At 39.0% G+C, this 26,736-nt stretch overlaps 1 protein-coding gene across 1 annotated transcript in view; it reads right to left on the minus strand.

Annotated features, from left to right (window-relative positions):
• Window positions 1-26,736, minus strand: part of SLC6A15 (solute carrier family 6 member 15) — a 55,385-nt gene that overhangs the window by 8,654 nt on the left and 19,995 nt on the right. The window contains exons 2-8 of the mRNA XM_029910876.1: window positions 20,086-20,568; window positions 11,996-12,153; window positions 11,458-11,584; window positions 6,538-6,719; window positions 3,692-3,802; window positions 610-851; window positions 313-505 (exon numbers count right to left, since the gene is read on the minus strand). Coding sequence (XP_029766736.1) covers window positions 313-505; window positions 610-851; window positions 3,692-3,802; window positions 6,538-6,719; window positions 11,458-11,584; window positions 11,996-12,153; window positions 20,086-20,374 — 1,302 coding nt within the window. The 5' untranslated portion in view covers window positions 20,375-20,568. The remainder of the gene's footprint in view (window positions 1-312; window positions 506-609; window positions 852-3,691; window positions 3,803-6,537; window positions 6,720-11,457; window positions 11,585-11,995; window positions 12,154-20,085; window positions 20,569-26,736) is intronic.

Genomic DNA, 26,736 nt, shown 5'->3' on the forward strand with positions numbered 1-26,736 from the left:
GCTCCCACCCATAATATTGCATTCTCTAAATGTCTGAAAATCAGGCTCATTATATTTTATGATCTCAGGATCAGTATATCTTGACCATAGCATCCAGTAGCTCAATGCAGAGACACTGATTAGGGGCCTGATACAAAAAATCTGATTGGGGCTTTAGATGAGGCCCATCTGTTTACAGATGAGGCTGTTCAGAAAATAAAGCCAATTTTAGATATACAATATTGCATTCTTTGTATTTCACAGTAACAGATGGCTAATAAAATACCTACTCATTCATAATCTTTGCATTGAAAACACAAACATCATTCTAACCTTATTAAGCTCATCTTCGATCTGACAGGATTTCAGGCCAAGAGCAGGAAATTCTTCTTCTTTAACTTTTTGAATGATGTCATAAACTAAATTGTAATCATCTGCTGTAATGCTAGAGAAATTAATATGATGGGGGATCATATCCTGGCTCAGATTGCCTATTTTCAAAAGATTTAAAATCTTTTCTGAATTTCTGTAAAACACAATGAAATAGTGATAATAAATCAGAGGATTTCTTGTGTGAATTCCTAAGTGAAATATACCATAAAAATGAAGAAAAAAAACGAATATTCATACTGGGTAATGCATTTCTCATTTATGATATTTGCTTTGAAGCCCAGGACAGCAAACACCACCAAAGTTGCCAGCACAGAAGTGAAAAAATTGATGAAGGACACCAGAACAGCATCGAAATGGCAGTTGTTGTCTCTCTTGTTGTAGCTTGAAAAGGCAATGACTCCACCAAATCCAAGCCCTAAGGCAAAGAACACCTGAGTAGCAGCTTCTCTCCAGACCTTGGGCTCCAGCATTATTTCAAGCTGTTTGAAATTAGACACAATATACGTCAGCTACAAAATACAGTACTTCTTTTGTATGGATAGACAACATACAATCCTGTAAGATAATCCACACAAAGTAAAATGCTAAAGCACAAATTTATTTATACAGTATTAGAACAAAAACTGAATATTAATTATACCACTGGAGGAATGTATGGACCAAGATTTCCACTTTACACACAGTCCAAGAGGAATATAATGAGGCACTGTTGGCCAGTTATGTTCATTGTTAAAATAGTAGCTACGGTAGTTGTACCATGGTATTGGAGGCCACATTGTAGAACGTTTCTAGTTTAACTGGGTTAATTGATTTGAGTTGCAATTGTTAAGATATTTTGGGATACAATTCCTTTATAAAATTAAAATAAAGTATGTTGAAGATTGTTTGAATAGCAAAAATGAATTACATGAAGCATCATGTGGAATTCTGTTGTGTTAACAAGAGAGAGTTCTGTGAATGCACTTACATTATAGTCTGTGCAGAAAGATTCAATGAGCAGAATAAACTCTGGCCATTATAACCTTTGCTGATATCTGTGGGTCAAATTCTGTCTTCAAATATACACATAAACCTCTCATTGACTTAAACAGATCACATATCCAAGTGAAAATTTGGCCCTGCACTGAAATTTGATTGTAAATTCCATTTGCATTGCTTCTTTAGCCAATCCAATTTCAATGAATGCCTTTGGTGAAACTAGATAATTTATACTGCATCACCTGTTTACCTTGGATCTACCCAATTAGTAGATCACAACAGAATAACAACACTGTCTAGTTCTTATATGTTGTTTTTCTTCCATAGATCTCAAAGAAGGTCAGAAGTTGATGGTTATGTTGGACATATTAGATTTGTCTACTGAGATCAAACTGAACCATAGCTTCATAAATATGTTATGAAATTATATATAACATTAAAAGACCTTAATTTTGATGACATACATTGTATTTAAATTTCATTAGTTTTATAAGAAAATAAAAGCATCAAAATAGTTACATTAATTTATTGTTTTTCCTTACTTTAAGCAAAATATGCCTCAAGTTACTTTAATACAATTTTAGAAGTTTCCAACTTCTTGTAAAAACTGAAAGATTATATATATCATATGTAAACTGTAAAGGAGCTGTTTTCATAAATCTAATTCTGGTCCTGGAAGTCCTGACAAATGGATCTTTAGTGTGAAGGTGGAAATATATATTTTTCTGTAAAGATGCACAGTACTGTAATTACAAATGGTACAAACAGATATGCTGTACTCTACAGATACACCTCTACCCCAATATAACGCGACCCGATGTTACATGAATTCGAATATAACGTGGTAAAGCAGCGCTCCAGGGGGGGCAGATCAAAGCAAGTTTGATATAACGCGGTTTCACCTATAACACAGTAAGATTTTTTTGGCTCCCGAGGACAGCGTTATATCGGGGTAGAGGTGTACTTCAAATGTTGTATGTATTTCTCACACAATCATTTCTAGTGCTTGCTCACTAGATGGAGCTAAATATACACTCTTAATTCCTACCAGCATGGCAGAACATTTTTTTTCACATTTTTATTTACTCTGTTAATATAGAGCATTTTCATTTCAGTTTTTGTGCAGTATAAGGAAACATTTCTCCACATACTGTGATATTTCTGCCCTAGTAACTGACTTTAATGGGCTTTGAATCAGGCCCATATATATTTCGTTTGCTACTCTATCTACATCAAGCCAATGTTCAAGTGACAATCTTCTGGTTATATACACTGCAAACAACATTATCCTCTCCTGTATTTACACCGTCACTCGAGAGTAATGAAAATCAGGTTTTGAGACACATATCTAGAGACCAATAGAAAATATTAAGAATAAAATTTTTCTTTAAACATTATTTATTTGAACAATTTTATTACTAACCTCTTTTAATTAAAAAATCATCAGTATTATTTGTAATGTACTCATCACTATGTTTAAATCATGATTGGCCAACTCCTAAGAGATGCTGAATTCCTTTTGCTCAGTGGGAGCTGGGGAGCTTAGCTTCCTTCAGGACCTGGCTCCAGAGTGTTTTTACGATTAAAAGAAAGATAGTCTTGTGTTTGAAGCACTGAACTGCAAATCAGGAGCTCTCATTTAAAGCACTCAACTACATCTCAGGAGCTCTCAGTTCAATTCCTACCTCTGCTACAGGTTTCCTGTCTGACCATGGACAAGTCTCTTAATATCTCTGTGCCTTGGTTTTCCATCTGTAGAAATTGGGATAACGCTTCCTCACAACCACCTGGCAACTGTCTTGTCTATTTAGCTGGTAAGCTAATTTAGGGCACGGACTGTCTCTCACTATGTGTTTGTACAGTGCCTAGCATAATGGGCCTGGATCTCAGTTAGGGACTCTTAGCATTACTATCATGCAAGTAAAAAACAATATGATTGCTAACACAGGTCATTTTAACCTACTGATGGTGCTCCTGACATTCAAACAAGGGGTAACCTTTTTGTTATTTTTCTCTGGCCACGATGACCCCTTCAGTTTTATCATATATTATTTAATATTCATCTGTGAGGGCCAGTCCTGCTTCCACTGAACTCAACTGTAGAACTGACTTGTACAGAAACAGGAACAGATCCCGTATGTGTTTCTGAGCAGGTAGGCTCTAAGGGCTTGATCCTGTGCCACTGAAGTCAATGGAAAATTTCCCATTTATTACAATGGGAGCAGGAGCAGGCCCTGAAAGAAGGCTGCTAAGCCCAGTGTTTTATTATTCAAAGAATTCATAAATGAACAATTTGCCATTGAAGCCATAACTGCACATTCAATGGAAACTAAGCACATACCTTAGGTGTAAACATGTGACGAATTCCATCCATGGAACCATTTAAGAGCAGTCCTCTGACTAGAAAGCATATAAGTACCACATAAGGGAAAAGGGAACTAAAATACATGATCTGAAAAACATTAAAAGAACATTAAAAAGACATGCATGGCGTTTTTTTTTTCAGAGTTTCATTTTCTATAGTTAGTGCCTTTTCATGGTACAATTGCATGACCAAGATTAAATTGCAAGACAGACTCTCTGTTCCCCTCTATGGGGCAGAATGGAGCAAAAGCAAGGTAACATTGCTCAAATGGTTCCCCAAATTGCAGAAACAGTTATAGTACAACATCTGGTCTGGTTGGTTGAACAACACAGAATTGGGGTTCCATGGAAATCCAATGGGTATGTCAGTCCTGATGAGAGGAGTGGGGAGCAGCCATTCTTAAGGACTTTGCTTCTGCTTCTAAATGTACTCTGTTTCAGGCAGAAATCATGATGAAGAAAGTGGCTGCTTTTTGCAGCATTGTTATAATCTGCAACTTGTACTCCCTTTGGGAGAGGGATAACAGGTAGCCCAGTGGGTTCACCCCACCAAATAATGTGTACTGCCAAGAAGGAAGGGGAGCCCAAAACAGTGTGCAAATGCCCCAAAATCCATGGGATTTCAGCCATGTTGCATAGGGATTGGACCATTCCCCCTCACCTGAAGATCACATCTCACTGGGCTAATAGGCAGAGAAGTTAGTACACTTTAGAGCCCTAGAATACAATTCAGACCAACTTTCTGAGCCAGGAGAACCCTACTCCTACACTCTATAGCACCGATGCAGCTAAGGACCAGGTTTTTACCTTATACTTGAGGGCTGACTTCATTTGGTTTCACAAGCATAAAGCTTAATTTTCTGAGGTACTTGCAACCCCTTGTGATAAATATCTTTTTGCTTTATTGTTAACTTATCTGATCTCATATTGGAAAGAAAACAGTATCCAGTAAGTGAAATGCTATTTTTCATTCCTTATCTGTTCTTGAAAAGGCTAGTAAATGGGTTTGGTGCTTGAAAAACTCAATCGTTTTATTATGTGTCAAAACAGGCCACACTTAAATTATTTCTGTTACTGGAATATGCTAAAGAGGCATGTGATAATTCCCCATGATCTGATGTAACATCCTATCACAAGATTTTCTGATTGCAAAGAACTGGGCAGATGATGCTGTCAGCAATGAGGCGCCAGAACCAGCCAGTCTTAAGGGCAATTGTTTTTTTTTTTATCTGGGGCTGTATGTAGAGGAAAGATGAATTCCTTTAAATTTGGCTAGTATTTTATAATACAGCCTGACATTATGACTCAGTCCTCTTGCCTCCAGGGCAGGAGATTATGGGTGGAAGTTCTAGGTGAGTACTTCCAGTCATGTTAAATACAAATTTTGCAGACTCACTTAGGATCAGGAATAACTGGAGGACGAACCTGGGGGAGGATTATTGCCATTGCCACCTTCTAGGTCCATCCCAAAATGCCCCTCCATAAACTTCAGACCTTCCTGCAGCATTCCTCAGGTGTCTCCTTTCTAAATGCTAGTTGAGATAGCCCGATTTACGACCCAATCCTGTTAACATTTACACTCATGTGTAACTTTATTGACAGTCCCAGTTTTAAGAATTACTGTGATGCATAAAATTTCCACTGAACCCTGTAGGTGCCTAAACTCACTCGGCACCTAAGATTTTACTGTAAAATTTCCTTAGACACCTATGATTCTGCCTCTGAGAATGTACACTGCTGTTTCACTCTAGGCGCCTATCTCCCACCTAATCCCCAGAGCGATTCACATATCCCGGGAAGATTGGCTTTCTGTCTCCTCAGTCATGTGTGGGGCCTGATGGTGGACAGCCTCCAAACACAGCTAATGGATTGGGCCCCTCAGGTGAATTTACGCAAAACAGACAGGAGAAGGAGGAAGAGGACAACTTCCCTCATAACATTTAGCCCAGTGGTTAGAGTATTCTACTGGCACGTGGGAGACTCACAATTCAAGACCCACTCTCCCTGAGGAGGTGAAGGGATTTGAGCAGGGATCTGCCACTGGGCTATGGCATATTCTGATGTGGGAGAGCTCTCCTCCTGAAGCTGTGCACTCTGGATAATTAGTCATTGACACAGGAGGGCTGGATCCTCAGTCCCCATCTCCCAGTGCTCTCACCACTGGACTATAGAGTCGTTTTCATGCTTGTCCTCTCTTTTACTTTCTTGCTGGCCCAAATGACTCTTTGACACAGAGAGCGCACACGAGAGAGAGTTCAAGCATGAGAATTACTCTGTAGCATCTATCGCTCTCCTCCTCAGCAGCAGCAGCAATAGGGGATGGCTAATCGAAAAGGTTGAAAAGGAACAATGAAGGCTTCCAAAGGGAGCTGTATCCAGCCCTCATGATAAAGGATGTTACAGCAGCATGAACCTCTGTGAGGGATCAAAATGATAACGGATCATAAGGAACCAATCTACCATCCTGTAAATGGGCATGGATGTGGTAAGAGCCATCTCACCTCTTTATCTGATACACAAATGTATGCACATGTATCAGTGATGCAATAAAACAGAGGTGAAATTACCTGCATTATTTATATCAAATGAAAACAAAAAGGGTTCTCAGACTTCAGCACTCCCTCTCTCTTTATAACCAAACATTATGTCTACAGTTTTAATGCTTAGGTACCAACAGTTCTCTACCCGAGATTATAAAAATGCTAGATGAGTCACAACCTTTAGTCTGCCCGTGCAGATTTTATGAGAGGGTAGGCAAAGGAAGTGGCAAGTAAGAATGTACAGAAAGTAAAACACTGTAATTAAGATAAAGAATATACTCACTTTGCCTGAAGACTGAATGCCTTTGATCATTGCCAGGCAAACCAGAATCCAGGCAGCCAGCAAGCACAGAGTCATTTTCCAGTTCAGACCCCCACTCTCTGAGAGAGAGTTGGAAATGTTCAGTGCTTCTCTGTACCAGTAATAGGTGGTAGCAGAGCTTTTTTCACACTCAGGCTCCACAACTGGCAAAAAAGTCAACAAATCATTATTGATCTTTGGATATTGGGTAAAAAGTACTTTCACAATCTTACAGCAAAGCATCACAGCAACCTTGAATTAGTTCTTATATATTTTATTACCATGGGGGCATCATTTTAAAGTCTATTAATATGAAAATATCACAGTTCAAAGATGGAATCTGAGGCCTACTGAATGGAAAGTTTTGAATACGGCCCTTGAAAAAATACCCAACTGTACTCCCCGGAAGTGAAATTCATTCGTGCGCAGAACACCAACCCAAAGCCTATGAATCACTTAAATCCCATGTAAGCCCTCAAAATAGGGCTTTGAGTAGTGCATAGGCCTTGGACATAGTTTTCTGCACAAAGTTGAATTTAATCAATTATGCATAAATTAGACTTTCTGCATTATGAAGCTGTGAATCATGTGCCAGGTTTTCCATTATCATTATGGAAAGTAATTTACTTTAAAGTTATTCTGAAATGTAGATGATGTTAATTTTGAAATAAATATGGTGAAGCCATTTTCAAATAAGGGTGTGTGATGGGATGTACTAGGCCTTCATGGCTCCCTGCTGGAGGCCCCACTGCTCCGCTACACCCTACCCCAGGAAGCAACAAGGTGGGAGGAAAAGGCAGCAAAGGTGAGTTCTCCAGGCCTGCCTAAAGAGGCCTCACTGTAGAAGCCATCTTGGAAGCTAGAGAGACTTGTCCTCCAATGGCTAGAAGGACAAGCAACAGCCAATCAGAGCCCAGCAGGCTTAGATAAAAGGAGCTGCAGGGCCTTTGCAGATCCGTTGCTGGATGGGACCAGAGGAGTGAGGAAGGGGGCTCCTCTCTAGCCAAAGGAGCCTGACAAGTAGCCAGAGTTTAAGGCTGGCTGCACTTACTCTTGAGATTGCAGACATTGACCCTGAGATAGAGCTGGAAATAAAAGGGCCTGGGAGGAAGAGGCCCAGGGAAACCGCAGCAGAGGATTGAAGTAAGCAGTATGTGGCTGCTGTGTATAGAGTCCTTAGGTGGGCCCCCAGAGGAGGGGATGTGCCCGGGTTCCCTTATGGGCCACTTGTAAAGTGGCATAAATGCCAGGAAGAGGAGAGGCCTTATCTGGGAGCCCAAACAATGCGACATATTTAAAGGGCCCAGAGCCAGGGCTGAAGACTGAGGACAAATAGACTGTTTAGTTATTGGACTCTTTAATACCTGGAAGGAATTCTTTTGGACTTTTTGACTTGACCACATGGCCAAGCTACTGAAGACACAGCAAGGTTGGCCAGCAGCATGCAGGGGTTCGGTCACTAGGAGGTGCTCAAGAGGTGAGTGCCCTTTTACAGGGTGCCTCAACAGAATATCCATATCTTACATACACACACAGTCTGGCAGGTAGGCACATAAATGACTATTTTACAAGTCAAAATAATGATTTAATGAAACCAAAGTGTTAAAGCACTTGAAAACAGGGTCCTATATTGTTCTGTTGAACTGAAAGTGGTTATGTGCATTACAGTAGTGATATTTTATAGTACTGTAATGCTACTATGAGTTTTCCAGTAATCTTATACTTATCAAACAGAATAGTTAAAATGTATTTTAAAGGATTTTAAAAAAAAAAGACTCATAAAATTCACTTACATTTTTAAATGATAGCATTTCTAATCTAGCTCTTGAATCAAAATAGCTTATGGAGGAAAGAGGTTTATTTTAAATCTAATTAATACAAAGGGCAGATCCTGAGCTGGTATAAATTGTCCTAGCTCCATTATGGCTAGTACACGTTTGCCTGGCAGTTATGAAGCTATGACAACTTATATGAACTAGGGATCTACCTCCAGGTATTGAAGAAGCGATCAAAACTGGGAAAAAACTTCATAAAGAAATTATTTGCAACATTTCAAATTACCCTGGTCATCTTCTTCATGCAGAAAAGAAAACCCAGCACACACTGAATATTTAAGATAAGAATAAAAATTTAAAAAGTCAAAAGAAATGTTTCCTACTTCTAGATGTATGGTCAGATCATCATGAGGTAATCAAATCCTAGGTATAAAGAGCACGTAGTTGTGTTTCATAATGTGCCAGGAAAGGATTATTGCATTATGAGTATAAACCAATCACTAATTCTCTGATTCCTGCTTATTTATGAGTCAGACATAATATTGTTTAACTCACAGGTACTTCGCTGATTCTTTTGGGCTTTCTGTTGTCTAACGTGTTTTCATTAGGACACTGAACAAACATGCCACTGAAATCATTAATGGAAAATATAATCCAAATCTTATCAATGTACAACTATGTCTTCAAAGAAAACACCTTGTAGCCCAGGGGTCGGCAACGTTCGGCACGCGGCTCGCCAGGGTAAGCACCCTAGCGGGCCGGGCCAGTTTATTTACCTGCTGACGCGGCAGGTTCGGCCGATCGCGGCCCCCACTGGCCGTGGTTCGGTGTCCCGGGCCAATGGGGGCGGCGGGAAGCCGCGGCCAGCACATCCCTCGGAGCAGTATTTTATTACAAATACTTGCAATGTAAAAATGATAAAAGAAATAAAGTAAAAACTGTTTTGTCCAGCATGTTACGAAGAATAGGGGGTGCCGGTAAGTGAAAAATGCTGGTTAACTAACAGGGAGGGAGTTTGGGTGGGAGGGGAGGTGTGGGGAGCGGGCTCTGGGAAGGAGTTTGGGTGCAGGAGGGGGCTTGGGGCACGAGAGGAGGTGCGGGGTGCCAGATCTCGAGGCTGCTCACTTGGAGTGGCTCCCTGCAAGCAGCGACCTGTCCCAGCTGCTCCTAGTGGAGGCGCAACAGGCAGTTCTGCACATTGCCTGAGCCTCCGCCCGTGGGCGCCGCCCCCGCAGCTCCCATTGGCTGCAGTTCCCAGCCAATGGGAGCTGCGTTGCTAGCGCTCAGGGCATGACGGGGCAGCGCGCAAAGCTGCTTGCCACGCCTCCGCCTAGGAACAGCCGGGACAGGTCACGGCACTCCCTCCCACGGCCCAAACCCCCTCCCGCAACCAAACTCCCTCCCAGGGCCCGCGCTCCACACCCCCTCCTGTGCCCCAAGCCCCAGCTGGCCCCACACCAACCAGACTATAAACTGGAATTTCAATGAAGATCAGAAATGCTGGTTTATAGAGCTTTCCAGCTGGAGATGTGCTGGATAAAACAGCTTTTACTGTAGTATTTTTCAATTCACCTCATACAAGTACTGTAGTGCAATCTCTTTATCGTGAAAGTGTAACTTACAAATGCAGATTTTTTTGTAACATAACCGCACTCAGAATCAAAACAATGTAAAACTTTAGAGCCTACATGTCCACTCAGTTCTACTTCTTGTTCAGCCAATCGCTAAGACAAACACGTTTGTTTACATTTATGGGAGATACTGCAGACTGCTTCTTATTTACAATGTCACCTGAAAGTGAGAACAGGCATTCACATGGTACTTTTGTAGCCGACGTTGCAAGGTATTATGTGCCAGATATGGTAAACATTCACATGCCCCTTCATGCTTAGGCCACCATTCCAGAGGACATGCTTCCATGCTGATAATGGCCATTAAAAAAATAATGCATTAATTACATTTGTGACAGAACTCCTTGGGGGAGAACTGTATGTCTCCTGTTCTGTTTTACCTGCATTCTGCCATATATTTCATGTTATAGCAGTCTCGGATGATGACCCAGCACATGTTCGTTTTAAGAACAGTTTCACAGGAGATTTGACAAAATGCAAAGAAGGTACCAATGTGAGATTTCTAAAATTAGCTATAGCACTCGACCCAAGGTTTAAGAATCTGAAGTGCCTTCCAAAATCTGAGAGGGACGAGGTGTGGAGCATGCTTTTAGAAATCTTAAAAGAGCAACACTCTGATGCGGAAACTACAGAACCCGAACCACCAAAAAAGAAAATCAACCTTCTGCTGGTAGCATCTGACTCAGATGATGAAAATGAACATGCATCGGTCCACTCTGCTTTGGATCGTTATTGAGCAGAACCCATCATCAGCATGGATGCATGGATGCATGTCCTCTGGAATGGTGGTTGAAGCATGAAGGGACATATGAATCTTTAGCGTATCTGGCACATAAATATCTTGCGACTCTGGTTACAACAGTGCCATGTGAACGCCTGTTCTCTCTTTTAGGTGACATTGTAAACAAGAAACGGGTAGCATTATCTCCTGCAAATTGTAACCAAACTTGTTTGTCTGAGCGATTGGCTGAACAAGAAATAGTACTGAGTGGACTTGTAGGTTCTAAAGTTTTACATTGTTTTATTTTTGAATGCAGTTATTTGTTTTGTACATAACTCTACGTTTATAAGTTCAACTTTTATGATAAAGAGATTGCACTACAGTACTTGTATTAAGTGAATTGAAAAATACTATTTCTGTTGTTTTTTTACAGTGCAAATAATTGTAATAAAAATAAATATAAAGTGAGCACTGTACACTTTGTATTCTGTGTTGTAATTGAAATCAATATATTTGAAAATGTAGAAAACATCCAAAAATATGTAAATAAATGGTATTCTATTATTGTTTAACACTGCGATTAATCATGTGATTAAAAAAATTAATCATGACAGCCCTAAAAAAAAGTTGTTGTTTTTTTTAAATGGCAATAGCCAAATAAAGGGTCTGACTCAAAGCCCATTGAAATCAGTGCAAAGACTGCCCTTGACTTCAGTGGATTTTGCATCAGGCCCAAAGTGACTGTAAAAAAAAAAAGAATATATCCAAGACTTACATGTATGAGAAATATTTTTCACCAAAGGACACTGATCCCATGGCAAGGGGTGCTGAAACGACTGAGAAAAGTAAAACAAACTCCATCCAATGATCACATTGTAGTAGAGGGCCACAAAGAAACATACCTGAAGGATAAAACAAGATATTTTAAAAGCTTTATTGAACAACTGCATATCTTAAGTTAAAGTAAATAAAACAAGCTAAATCTTGCACTACCTAAAATTGAATAAGGAATGAATAACAGCTCTGTGATTTAGCCCTTGTGGATATATTTAAAAGTCCAATATTTTCCAAATTCTTGTTTTTTTCTGTGTTTATCCTGCATATCTTGCTAATATTTTAGCAGACTCTTTCTCCCAAAAAACTAATATTTTTATATATTACAATATGAGTTTTACAGATTCTGTAAACATTGTAAATTGGCCCTGGAGCTAGGACAAAAATTATTAACCTTTGGTTAAAACTGAGCAGAAAATCCCAATGTATTTCATTGTGATGCTCTGGAGAACATCAAACTATGTAAATTACAAACTTACTACACAGCTTGCAAATCCAATTCCACCAAGCGTGGGGCTGATGTAATTCCATACGCCAATGCTTCCTCGTCGGATTCTCTGGCCCACAGAAAGCTCCAGGAAAAAAAGTGGAATCCCTATTATCATCAGCAAAATTAAATATGGCACAAGATATGCACCTATGAAAACAAGAGGACATCAATCACTATTAGGATGAGGAAGAGTCTTCTAAGTCGGGGCAGGTGTAAATTTCTGAAAGGAGAACAAATAACGGATGACACAAGTGGCTGAAGTCTTTAATGTGTGTGTGTTTTTTCCCTTCAGTCTCCATTAAAAAGATTAATTGTGACTAGATGCTTAACACAATATTAACAAGTGAAAAGATTACCAACCAGAATAGGGAAAGAACAGATTAAAGAATATTTAGATGAATTACAGGTTTCAGTGTGGTAGCTGTGTTAATCTGTATCGGCAAAAAGAACGAGGAATACTTGTGGCACCTTAGAGACTAACAAATTTATTTGAGCATAAGCTTTATGGGCTAAAACCCACTTCATCGGATGCATGCAGTGGAAAATACAGTAGGAAGATATATATACACAGAGAACATGAAAAAATGGGTATTGCCATACCAACTGTAATGAGAGTAATTAATTAAGTTGAGCTATTAGGTGAACTATTATCAGCAGGAGAAAAAGTCTGGGGATAGACAAGATGATCGCTCAGTGTCCCATTCAGCCCCATAGTTCTATGATTCTATTAAAGCAGCTGATAGCCTTCCAGTTTTAATCTCTGCCTGTCACTTGTAGAAATGGTTTTCCATCATACAGATAGTGTAGTATTCATTGGAAAATGCCCATGCATCTTTTAAAATTTGAAAAGCCAAGAAATCTCATGTTTACAAAGCATTTTCTGTTAAGTAAGTGCATATCATTTCGAGCCAAACCTTGCCAAGGAGTGAGTGCTCTCTGACCTGGCTACTTGATTGTGCTAGATTTTGTGTGCATATAACCACACTCATCAGAGTAGTAGTGATGTAATCACATGCTAAATCAACCTACCTTCAGACACTGTGTGTGTGTTAACTGCTATCAGAGCAGCAAAAGTGGACATTTTTGACCTATACAGGAATTGTGTGATGTTGCAAAAAACTTTCAGTGAGATTTAGGCTCCTAAGTTCCTAAGTCACTTTTGAAAATGAGACTTAGCTGTCTAAATTTCTTGGGCCTTGTAATGGTGAGTGGAGCAGCGCTTAAATAACTTTAAAAACTAGACTTAACTGACTAATGTTACCCAGGATGTCTGTACTAGAGCAAGACCTGAACCCATGTCTTCAGCACCCCAATCTACAAGCTTAACCACAAGGCTCTAAAGTTAAGCACATACTTAATTCCTGTGCTGAATTGGGGCCCTTTTGTAGACCAGTTGTAGGTTGGAAGGTTTATCAATTAAACCAATGGGCCAAATTTACCCTGGCATAATTCTGCATTGTCTTATACCCTGTGCAACTCTGTTACTTTCAGTGCACAGGTGTAGGTCAGCATCAGGGTGTTCCAGATGTCCCGATTTTAGAGGAACAGTCCTGATATTCAGGGCTTTGTCTTATATAGGTGCCTATTACCCTTCACCCCATCCTAATTTTACACATTTACTATCTGGTCACCCTAGTCAGCATAGAATCAGAACAAATATGTTTTGTTTCAGCTTCTTTCAGCTTCTTGCAGTGTCATCCTCACACTGTCACAAATTGGAATTATATGTAAGCATTCTTTCCAATGCATGGAAACTTGGCACATGGGTGTTGTAGCATACATGACAAATGAGGATAATTCCTATTCAATTTGGGCAACATTTGGCCATATTTACTAATAGCATTCTAAATTAGCACAGTACATAGGTAAAAGTGGCTCTACATGCCAACTTTCAAGATAGCCCTTGAGTGTCACAGTTTGGTATGTTTCTGTATTTTCATGCAAGAGTTCTCTTCTATATCTTAAAAATATTTTTCTGTCAAATCACAGATGCAGCATTTTATGTATGATACCCTGGCTCATACAGTTATGTCACTTTTAACAGGACCTTCTTTCTGTCACTCACTGCTGGTATGTGCTGATAAATCTAAAAAGTATATTTTCAGATTTATTTAAATGATTGCTGCTGACATTTTTTTCTCTAAATATTAAGTATCTGATTCGGCTCCCATTGAAACCAATATGAGTTTTGCCATTACTTTGAGTAGGATTTGGTCCAAAACTTTGTCACCTGCTTTCTGTATACTCAGCATCAGGAATCATTGGTCTGGCAGCCAGAGATGTGAGCCAGCACATCTTAAATGTCTAAAGTCCAATTTATGCGAGTTACAATAAATTGAGGTAGACTATCTAATATTGCCGTTTAGTGTCCTACTGGATTATATATTCTAAATTGGTTTGTTTACTCCTGTAAGAATATTAATTTTGCATACACACATGCGCACACACACACACATAGGTATTAAAAACTACTAAATGTTTCACTCAAGTGATCTTTCACAGTCTTAATTTGTTCAGTTACAGCTATTATTTAAGTAATGCTATGTTTAGGGTTGAAACTAGCCTTGAGCAATTAGCTTTAATGGAATGAGAATTAAACTTGCAATATACTTCAATATACTTCATTGCAGCACACTCATAAGTTCTCACACTCAATAATACAGTTCAAACTAGAATTTGTAAAGTTGAACTTGAGAGAAACTCTTATAGTCACATGTGATAACTTGAAACAATCTATTACAAGTTATTGATCAAGAATTCATTAATGAATCCATCTGTACTCAGACTTGGAAAACTCAAGAGTGTCTAATTTGTACTTTATTTTAGTAAGATTAGTAAATGGAACTCTGGGTTTGAATTACTGATCACTAAAATTTCAGCATTTATTTTTTTCATAATTCTCAGAAATGACAGCTTCCTTTTTGTGTTATCAGTTCACAATTTATACAGTTCAATCTGCTGGTATTTCAGTTTGAAAATACAGGCTACCCCATTAACAGCCCCTGATGTCTTTCCAGTCAGTACAGGCATTTCAACAAGTAATGATGAAGTAGACTCTATAGCTTTCCTGCTGCTGCTTATACCTATCAGTTTGCTCATCATTACTTGCTGCTCTTCCTACTCTTTAGCTCAACAGGAATACTGAAAGGATTGACATGCTAAAAGAGCTTAAAATTCGCCTTCATGGCAACTGAAGCCCAATCAGGCTACTAATAAACACATACAACTCCCATGGGACATGAATGTGTTCAGCATGCTTCAGGATATGATTATCTTAAATATACTTAATATTAGCAGAATAGGTAATCTATATTAGTTGTTCTTGGTATCAAGATGTAAATTTTTCTCCCTAGGGGAAATACCAGCAATTGATTTTGCTGGTATTTCCCCTAGGGAGAAAAAGATCTGGTTTGCCATTACTTGTTGGACTGAATGCAGTGAGTGGAACCTTGAGAGCTGTTTAATTACCACTGTCAGTCAAAAGGAGTTGAGAATCTTTAGCACTTCACAAGATCAAGCCCCAGATATTTTGCACAGCTCTAAGTATTTGGCCCAGACTTAATGATGTATGTTCAAATATGTATATTCAAAATAAAGTTTTAGAATTTAACTTATAAGGATTAATGTCCAGATTTCACTTTCTATGCCTATTTTCCTTTTGAAGCTGCAAGTTGTAACATTAAAATATGTGTTAATATAGCTTTATAGTTCAGATCTGTATATAAAATATATTTGTACTCTAATAAAATTATCTATAGTAATATGATGTTATTGTCATATTTTCTGACCTGACATCCCAAACTATCAATTTCAGAATGCTTGGATTAAAGCTGTGCATGACTCAGCACTTTAGAGAAAGCTGTGAACTGTAATATAAATAATGTGTGATTAAATAAAATGTATCACGGTCAAATATGTGCATGGAAATAATCAACTCCAAAAGCGCTCCAGGTAGAAAAATACTGTTGACGATATTTAAGAGTTTCCTAGATCTGTATTTTGTGGAGTTCCTAATGTGAGGATATGACTCGGCAAGTCCTATGAAGGCTGCCTTGTGAGCCAGTATTGCAAATCTTGTTTAGACATCATTTACACCATCATTCTTTATGAAAGTGTGATGCATGGCTAGAAAGGGTTAAACATCCTGCAAAATAAATAACTCTCAGAAGACATGTGGGCAGATAATGTTTGTGTTTTTGTGTATTTACATATGTATGAGTAGGGTCAACGACGTAATCAACAGTACCTGTCTATGCTGTATTCTGATAATTCAGATGTCAAAAGAACATCCTATCATTTAAATGAATTGTAAACACAGGATATCTCAGTATTCATCTCTTTTTGAAATGTACTGTGAATGGTGGAGGAACAAGCAAATGGCCTTATGTTAATTCGTATAGCTAAGTACCGGTGATGGACCTCCTTCAAAGTCACCCTAATTACGTTTTGTTCCCTGAGGAATTCTAACTTGTCAAAAGACATGAAATTGTATAAAAGATCCTTGGGCCCTGATTCTATCTTCTCAGATCTGCTTAGGCTTCATCAGGGGAAGTTTGAGTCCCAAGACTGAGGTCTCAGTTATGCTGGTACCCCCTGAATATGAGATTTGGACATTGAACTATAACCTATGAACTATTCCTGAAAGAACTCTTTGCAACTACAAAGTTCACCGTCTCTTCTATGAATCTGAACCTCAATCAATTTAACTCTACATCTGTATGTATAGTGATCTTTTAACCATTTAGTTAGTTAATAAGAATTGGCTGTAGCGTGTATTTGGGTAAGATCTGAAACATTCATTAACCTGGGAGGTAATGTGTCCGATCCTTTGGGATTGGTAGAACCTTTCCTTTTATATGATGAAATAAGATTTACAGAAATTTTCATCATGGGTACCTGAATGGAGGCCTGAGGGGAACTGTGTTGTTTGGACTTCTGAGTAACCAGTAAGGTAATAAAGAAGCTGTTTTATGCTGGGTTGGTAAATCTAAGTATTGGAATGTCCACCAGCTTTATGGGGATTGTCTGCCCCATTCTTTGCAGTTCGCCCTAACTGAGTGACCATAGCTGGCTCCCCACTAGTACCCTGGTCACAGTAAGTAAGGTGTCCTTAATTGACACTGACATTATTTTATCCCTGTAACCTTGATATCACTCCCCCCAACCAATTTCCATTTTCTTTCTTTCTTCAGACTATAATGAAAAACAAACATTATAAGAACTGTCTCCATACCAATGTGTGGATAACATGGTGTGCTCTGTATGTCAACGATATGTCAGATGCTAAATATGAATCAAAATACTGATAAGTTTCTATGGAAGAGCGCAAAGAGGGAGCAAGCAAAAAAAGGTGTCAAACCCCAAGGTCAGAGAGAGAGAACTAGTAAACTAGGCAGTCAAAGTGAATAGGGAGATCTGGAACCAGAGAAGGGAAAAGTGTTTGGAGGCACCCAAGTCCCATCGCCAGTCTAGCCAAGTCCCATTAAGGAACTGGGATAAAACCAATATTTTCACTAGAGAAATGATCTCTAACCAATTCAGCCTGATGCCTACAATTCTTTTCTATAGTTATTTGCATCTTTAAAGTCACAAGTGTCAAGAATAAAAATGTTGAAGGTTAGCCCATCATAAAAGTTTACATACTATTAATGATTTTAAAACACATTATGTAGAAGGAAATACGGTAAATTTATTATTCTAATGGAAAGCTTTTTAGTCAATAAATATATTATTTTTTGGTAGCTGGAAATTGATTGGTTTATTTCTAAAAATATTCATGAGGCTCTTCATTGTCTGCAGTTATTTGTCAAGTATAAGTAGTTTATAGTTAAAGAACAAAAGTTTGGATTAGACTAAAGTTTGTAGGTCAATAAATATTATCATATTGGAAAAGCTGTTCTATTGGAAAATCTACATGAAGGTGCCTTGCTATATAATCAGAACTCATGCAGATACTTTAATCAAGTGATCTCAATGCAAGATTGTAGAGCAGTTCTGACAAAGACATTTCAAACAGGCTTTGTGAAATTTATGCAAAAGCACTCTAATTGCAATGCAAAATAGATTGAACAGTCTTAAAATCTGGAGTGTGCAAACAGAGAAGAATCAAAACCTATGTTTGAGCATCCATTTATATCAAAGTCTCCCCATCTTGCTTTATTGTTATCTTAAATCACCAGGAGACAGATCAATACATTTCTCATTCTTCTCTACTAGTCAGAAGTTGACCTTGTCCTCAAAATGATATAAAATAAAGTAAAGAAAACAGACTGCAGTAGGCACTGTTAAGCCATGTATTCACTGGCCCAACACCTGCAATAAACGTAACATCTACCTATACTTAGAATAGGAGATACCATGATACTGCATTCACTTCGGAAGGACAAATATTGAGCTCTTAATGTCAACCACTGTAGATTTATTTTCCCAGACCACAGCACAATCCCAGATTTGTATGTTAATTTGTGTTTCATCTGGATTAATTTGGCAAGCACAAGCTGACACAGTACTTGTAAAGATGTCTGACCATATCAAAACAATCTTTCCTTGCTCTAAGGAAAGCAGCTGATAGACTGGTGCTGCTGGTTCACAGAATTAAGCAATGAGTTTGCAAAATTCATAATTGATTAGCACTAACCAAAGCTTCACAAAATAACTATAAGTTTGTTAAACAGACTATTGTAAAGCACTCTGCATGGGACTGCATCTTGATACCCTTTGGAAACTGAAATGGGTGCAGAAAATGTCCACTCCTTTACTGAATGTGAATTAGTTTAACTTGTTTGTTTGCCAATAAGGATACAGGATCAGCCCTACCCTACCCATATACTGCCTACAAACAGCCCTTAAACAGAAAGAATATATAGCTTTCAAGAACACTATATCCAATTTCCACTTTCTCAATCAGAACTTCCTATTTAGCACAGAGACAAGGAAATGAGTCAGATTCCACAGGGACCCAACAATTTAATGGTTCTAGCTCCAGAATAAAGGTACAAATTAAAGTTAAATGAAGGGTGGAAACTCTTCCATTGTTTGAAATGAATGAGAGCTATGCAGCTATGGAATGTGGGCCATTGTGACCACAGGTTGGAATTCAAATAACTATTTTAGGCCTGATTCTGTAGCCTTTAATGACATCCATTGTCCCAGTCTGTACATTTTGAAGGATCTGACCCTAAATGTCCACCATGAATAAAAGTTCTTGTTTGTTTTCAATTCTCTAGAACCTTCTCATTTTTTGTTCAGCAAATATGGACAGATTCTTTTTCAACTCAGCTGAGCAGTCAGCCATACCAGGGTGTGGATTAATAGGGTATTGTTGCATATCTTGAAGGAAGGCCCCAGCTCGAGCCTCACAATGTATCTAAGACATGTATCAACAGACAAGTAATATGCAACTTGATGTGGTTTCTTTTTTATGTGAAAGGTATTAAGAAAAAGTGAAGCAATTTTATATCCTAGCACAATATGTTCTTCTAACATCTAGATTAACTCCTTTTTGTCTCATATTATACACTGTATGATTAAAGTTATTCATTACCTATAGAAACTCCATTACATTCCCATAATATTTTGTTCTGGCAAAGAACTGATCATGATCAAACTATCTAGGAAGTAGTGATCTAATTAAAAAGGACCTGACGATCAGTTATGCTAAGTCTTCATTTGGTCCTTAAAGTGAGTGTACATTAAATTTATGTCCATTTTAATGCCCTTTTACACTGCCTGACTGATGTAAAGAGGCCTAGCCTGACTGAGAATCAGGCCCTAACTATTTCACATACCACAATCTGCCCACGAAAATAACAAATGAGAGGACCTTGCTTAGCAAATATTTAAGTTAAAATAAAATAGTTACATGAACGGGGAAATTCTACCACAAAACACAAGGCCAAAGAAGCTTATCAGGATAATGTACTGCTTCCTTCAGCAGATTTGTCTCTCTAAAATAAAGATGGGGTGCTTTCTTCTCATAAACACTTGCCAAAATTAAAAGATAAATTTGAGACTCTGGAGAAATTTATCTGGTTTTTACAATGAAATCAGCAAGGCAAGTTAGTAAAAACCGACCCTTACCTCCACCATTTTTCTGACACAGATATGGGAATCGCCACACATTTCCCAGCCCTACAGAAAATCCAACTTGTGCCAGAATATACTGAAGTTTGCTGTTCCAGGCTGGTCTTTCATCTTCTACATCTGACCCCTCTTCAACATCTACATCTTTATGTTCTTGATCATCAACCAGCAGTTCACTCTTCTTAAAGGCATCATCTGCAGAGTCTTCATTAGAGAGAAGATCCTTAACTGACTCGATAACCTCATCATCTAGTTCTCTTTTTACCACCTTGCTGTTCTTAGGCATTTGCAATAAGGAAAAGGTGTAAGTGGGTCAGGTTCAATTCAGGCAGGCTGACAAAGAAAGCTTTCCTTCGGCTAAACCAAAAATGTCGGTAATTCACTGAACAGCTAGACTGAAGAGGATGTCAGATTAGTCCTTTATACAGAGTGTTCAGGAGAAAGAAGACTTCTGGTTCCAAATGTTTGAACTATATATACCTGTGAAATTTAAAAAAAAGAATAAATTATTAAATTATACAAGAAAATGTAATTAGGAAAGTTATTTGCTCATTTATCTATTTCAGTTTATTTTCACATTAGGTTACAAGAAAACTCCTAACTCATCTTTTGGATGGTTGTTTTAATTTGCCTATAGACTATAATGATAGTTATATTCTTCTCCTTATAAATAAAATGTCAGAGAGACACCATCAATACGTGGAGGACCAAATTCTGATTTATATTAAATTATGAGAATCCACTTGACTCTATCTTTCAGATTTCAAGCATCTCTTTAAAATATGTTTCACTCAATTACTAAGAACTAGCATGTGTGTGCTGAGTCTAGAGCCTGCTAGGCAAGGCTGAGAACTTCTTAACGAGGCTTTGATTCCGTAAGTCCTTTAGCACCCATCAACCTTAACCAGGGGCTTTCAAAAGCCTGCTCCTAAGCAACCAGAGGAGCTAGCGAACAGGAGCAGCTAACAGGGGAGTTTCGCAAGGGAGTTCTCCAGGTGAAGGAGGAGCGATTATGTGACCCTTGGAGTAAGTTGGTTGTCTGTAGTGTGTGTGGTGTGTGTTTGTGGTGTGGTTGCTGCTTGATTGAAATATACCATGTGGTCTGTTTGTTTGGGAGACGGTGAGCTGACTGTGTGTGTTCTAAGCCTAGCGGCCTGCTAGGCAAGGCTGAGAGCTTCTTAATGAGGCTTTAATCCCTAAGCCCTTTAGCACCCATTAGAAGCAGCTAACAAGGAGTTTCACGAGGGAGTTTAGAGGAGGGAGTGTGAGCCAGGGGGCTAGATACACTTAACATTCTTTAAACTTAAAGCCAAGCACCCCCTGAAACAACAAAGGAATGAGCTGCAGCTAATGCAGGCAGAAGTCCAGCAACAGAGTGGGGGCTATCCAGTTTACTGCACTCAATGCAGCATGTATGATTACTTGCCCTGGCAGGTGGCGTATGTGTGCATTCAGTGCAAGGAGCTCCTGGCCCTGAGAGATTGTGTACGGGCTTTGAAGACCAGAGTGGCTGAACTGGAGGAGATAAGGGAGACAGAAGTACATACATGAGACTATCCGGGGCACAGTAGAATGGTCCCACCCCTAGTCTGACAGCCTCTGTGCTGTTGAGGAGGATGAAAGTCTCAGGGAAGGAGACCATCCAACTGGAGCAGAGGGAAATGATCCCATAGTTGGGACCTTCCTTCCAGATGATGTTGTATCCTCTCGCACTGAGGATACTTCTCTGGGGGAGGAAACTCCAGTTATTAGGAAGAGACAGGTAATAGTTACGGGGGATTCGATCATTAGAAACATGGATAGCTGGGTTTCTGATGACCAGGAGAACCTCATGGTTACTTGCCTGCCTGGTGCAAAGGTTGCTGATCTCTCAAGACATCTAGATAGACTTATGTGTAGTCCTGGGGAGGAACCGGTGGTTGTGGTACATGTAGGTATCAGTGACATAGGGAAGGATAGGAGAGAGGTCCTGGAGGTCAAATTTAGGCTTCTAGGTAAGAGATTGAAGTCCAGGACCTCCATGGTAGCATTCTCTGAAATGCTTCCAGTTCCACGTGCAGGGCCAGGTAGGCAGGCAGAGCTTCAGGGTGGGTCTCAATGCATGGATGAGACAATGGTGTAGAGAGGAGGGGTTTAGATTTATTAGGAACTGGGAAGACTTTTGGGAAAGGGGGAGCCTATATAGGAAGGATGGCCTCCACCTAAACCAAAATGGAACCAGATTGCTGGCACTTAAAATTAAAAAGGTCGTAGAGCAGTTTTCAAACTAAGGACTGGGGCAGAGCTGACAGGTGCAGAGGAGCATTTGGTTCGGACAGCGACATCCGTTAGGGGAGGATCTATTAATGGAGATTCTCTATGTCCTACTAAGGAGGAGAGGATGGAAGATGATAAAATACAGGTAGGATCTGATGAAAAACAGTCAAATAAAAATCGTCCCATTCAATTACATCATGGTAGACAGCTAAGAAGTGACAAGTTTTTAAAGTGCTTATATACCAATGCTAGAAGTCTAAATAATAAGATGGGTAAACTAGAGTGACTCGTATTAAATGAGGATATTGATATAATAGGCATCACAGAAACTTGGTGGAATGAGGATAATCAATGGGACAAAGTAATACCAGGGTACCAAATATATCAGAAGGACAGAACAGGTCATGCTGGTGGGGGAGTGGCACTATACGTGAAAGAAAGTATAGACTCAAATGAAGTAAAAATCTTAAATGAACCAAACTGTACCAAAGAATCTCTATGGATAGTAATTTTATGCTCTAATAATAAAAATATAGCAATAGGGATACATTACCGACCACCTGAGCAGGATGTGATCGTGACTGTGAAATGCTCAGGGAGATTAGAGAGGCTATTAAAATAAAAAAACTCAATAATAATGGGGGATTTCAACTATCCCCATATTGACTGGGTACGTCACCTCAGGATGGGATGCAGAGATAAAGTTTCTTGACACCTTAAATGACTGCTTCTTGGAGCAGCTAGTCCTGGAACCCACCAGAGGAGAGGCAATTCTTGCTTTAGTCCTAAGTGGAGCACAGAATCTGGTCCAAGAGGTGAATATAGCTGGACTTCTTGGTAATAGTAACCATAATATAATTAAATTTAACATACCTGTGGTGGGGAAAACACCACAGCGGCCCAACACTGTAGTGTTTAATTTCAGAAAGGGGAGCTATACAAAAATGAGGAAGTTAGTTAAACAGAAATTAAAAGGCACAGTACCAAAAGTGAAATCCCTGCAAGCTGCATGGAAACTTTTTAAAGACACCATCATAAGAGGCTCAACTTAAATGTATACCTCAAATTAAAAAAAACATAGAGAACCAAAAAAGTGCCACCGTGGCTAAACAACTAAATAAAAGAAGCAGTGAGAGGCAAAAAGGCATCCTTTAAAAAGTGGAAGTTAAATCCTAGTGAGGGAAATAGAGCATAAACTCTGGCAAATGAAATGTAAAAATATAATTAAGACCAAAAAAGAATTTGAAGAACAGCTAGCCAAAGACTCCAAAAGTAACAGCAAAAAAAAATGTAAGTACATCAGAAGCAGGAAGCCAGCTAAACAACCAGTGGGGCCACTGGACGATCGAGATGCTAAAGGAGCACTCAAGTACAATAAGGTAATTCGGGAGAAACTAAATGAATTCTTTGCATCGGTCTTCGCGGCTGAGGATGTGAGGGAGATTCCCAAAGCTGAGCCATTCTTTTTAGGTGACAAATCTGAGGAACTGTCCCAGATTGAGGTATCATTAGAGGAGGTTTGGGAACAAATTGATAAACTAAACAGTAATAAGGCACCAGGACCAGATGGTATTCACCCAAGAAGTCTGAAGGAATTCAAATGTGAAATTGCAGAACTACTAACTGTAGTCTGTAACCTATAATTTAAATCAGCTTCTGTACCAAATGAGTGGAGGATAGCTAATGTAACACCAATTTTTTTAAAGGGCTCCATAGGGGAACCCGGCAATTACAGGCCGGTAAGCCTGACTTCAGTACCAGGCAAACTGGTTGAAACTATATTAAAGAACAAAATTGTCAGACACATAGATGAACATAATTTGTTGGGGAATAGTAAACATTTTTTTGTAAAGGGAAATCATGCCTCATCAATCTACTAGAATTCTTTGAAGGGGTCAACAAGCATGTGGACAAGGGGGATTCAGTGGATGTAGTGTACTTAGATTTTCAGAAAGCCTTTGACAAGGTCCCTCACCAAAGGCTCTTAAGCAAAGTAAGCTGACATGGAATAAGAGGGAAGGTCCTCTCACGGATTGGTAACCGGTTAAAAGATAGGAAACAAAGGGTAGAAATAAATGGTCAGTTTTCAGAAATGAGAGAGGTAAACAGTGGTGTCCCCCAGGGGTCTGTACTGGGCCCAGTCCTATTCAACATATTCATAAATGATCTGGAAAAAGGGGTAAACAGTGAGGTGGCAAAATTTGCAGATGATACAAAATTACTCAAAATAGTTAAGTCCCAGACAGACTGCGAAGAGCTACAAAAGGATCTCTCAAATCTGGGTGACGGGCAACAAAATGGCAGATGAAATTCAATGTTGATAAATGCAAAGTAATGCACACTGGAAAACATAATCCCAACTATACATATAAAATGATGGGGTCTAAATTAGCTGTTACCACTTGAGAAAGAGATATTGGCATCATTGTGGATAGTTCTCTGAAAACATCCACTCAATGTGCAGCAGCAGTCAAAAAAGCGAACAGAATGTTGGGAATCATTAAGTGAAAGATAATAAGACAGAAAATATCATAATGTCTATAAATCCATGGTATGCCCACATCTTGAATATTGCATACAATGTGGTTGCCCCATCTCAAAAGAGATATATTGGAATTAGAAAAGTTTCAGAAAAGGGCAACAAAAATTATTAGGTGTATGGAATGACTTTCGTATGAGGAGAGATTAATAAAACTGGGACTTTTCAGCTTGGAAAATACGATAGAGGTCTATAAAATCATGACTGGTGTGAAGAAAGTAAATAAGGAAGTGTTATTTACTCCTTCTCATAACACAATAACTATTAAATTAATAAGCAGCAGGTTTAAAACAAACAAAAGTATTTTTTCACACACCGCATGGCCAACCTGTGGAACTCTTTGCCAGAGGATGATGTGAAGGCCAAGACTATAACAGGGTTCAAAAAAGAACTAGATAAATTCATGGAGGATAGGTCCATCAATGGCTATTAGCCAGGATAGGCAGAGATTGTGTCCCTAGCATCTGTTTGCCGGAGTCTGGGAATGGGCAACGGGGAAGGATCACTTGATGATTACCTGTTCTGTTCATTCCCTCAGGGGCACCTGGCACTGGCCACTATCGGAAGACAGGATACTGGGCTAAGTGGACCTTTGACCCAGTAGGGCCATTCTTATGTTCTTAAGAAGTCTTTACAGACCAACTTTCCAACTGCTAATATTTTGATGTAGTCATATCTACATATATTGTACCATCTGGTACATGTGTAAAATAAAATTAAAAATCTCAGTTCAGAATTTCTATTTGACTTGTGGCTAAAAACCTGAAATTATTTTTTTTATTTTTTTCTGGAATTTATTTATTAAGAATCTTAAAGGGGGCAGCCTAAATTTTCTGAAATTGTTTCCTGAAACTCAGACATCAGTAATATTTTCAAATTTAATATACAGAGAAGTGCTGCTGCTTTAATAGTGTGGATGGCCTATATTGTGTGCATAACTATATAGCACAAGAAATGTAAGAGCCACCAAACACATTTTCAAGGTAGGGCTTTCCATTTCTTCAGAGTGAGCTGAAACAGTGCTTTAGATACAATTATTCTGGAAAAAGAGGATATCTGAACATAGGCTGAAATATCTGACAACCTGTGTTTTTAAAAACCCTTCCCTTTTGAACATATATATTTTAGCACAGACATAAAAAGTATATATAATTATGCTTTCTTTTAACACAATAAACCATTTAAAAAGACATTTGGGCTTGCTTGCAACTGCTCATAAAGTATTGTAGATATATCTGAGTGGCTATCCGATTTCTGGGGAAGTGCTTTGGAAGGAATTTTTCACTATTTTCATAGGGTGAAGTTCAGCCTACTGCAGAGGATTGGTATGAAGCCATCTGGACAATTTAAACCCCTAACAGAGGTCTTATAATTCAGGCTTAAGTGATGTGAAGAGCTTAGTGCAGGCCCTCTGAAGTAAGTAAATTTACCCAAAAGGCCTAATCTTGAAGTCCCAATTGATGGGGAATCATGTTTTATATGATGCATGAAAACTCCTCTAGCCTTTGGACGTCGGAGTTTCTGTAGCAGCATCTGGCCTCTAGTGGTAGGGCTCCACTGTAGTCTTAATGCCAGATGACAGCAATGAAGGGAGTTATTTTGCCCCAGACCTCAGCCTGCAGATAATCAAGAGGAGTGTTTGCAGAAACAGAGCTGGATTCACTGTCAATGTAAGTGCTATCATCTTGAGTGGGGAAAGCCTGCAAGATTTGAGGGAGATAATGCCATGGAAAATGGTATGACCCAGATGTCTCATCTCCTGCCCATCAGAAATTTCCCATCCCTCTTCATCCATGGAGTCCAAAATGTAGGAGGGCTCCTGCATGCTTCAGGAGAGGAGGGATGAGCACATT

Source organism: Terrapene carolina, unplaced genomic scaffold, assembly GCF_002925995.2.
Source record: "Terrapene carolina triunguis isolate 2854851 unplaced genomic scaffold, T_m_triunguis-2.0 Scaffold68, whole genome shotgun sequence".
Taxonomy (NCBI): Eukaryota; Metazoa; Chordata; order Testudines; family Emydidae; genus Terrapene; species Terrapene triunguis.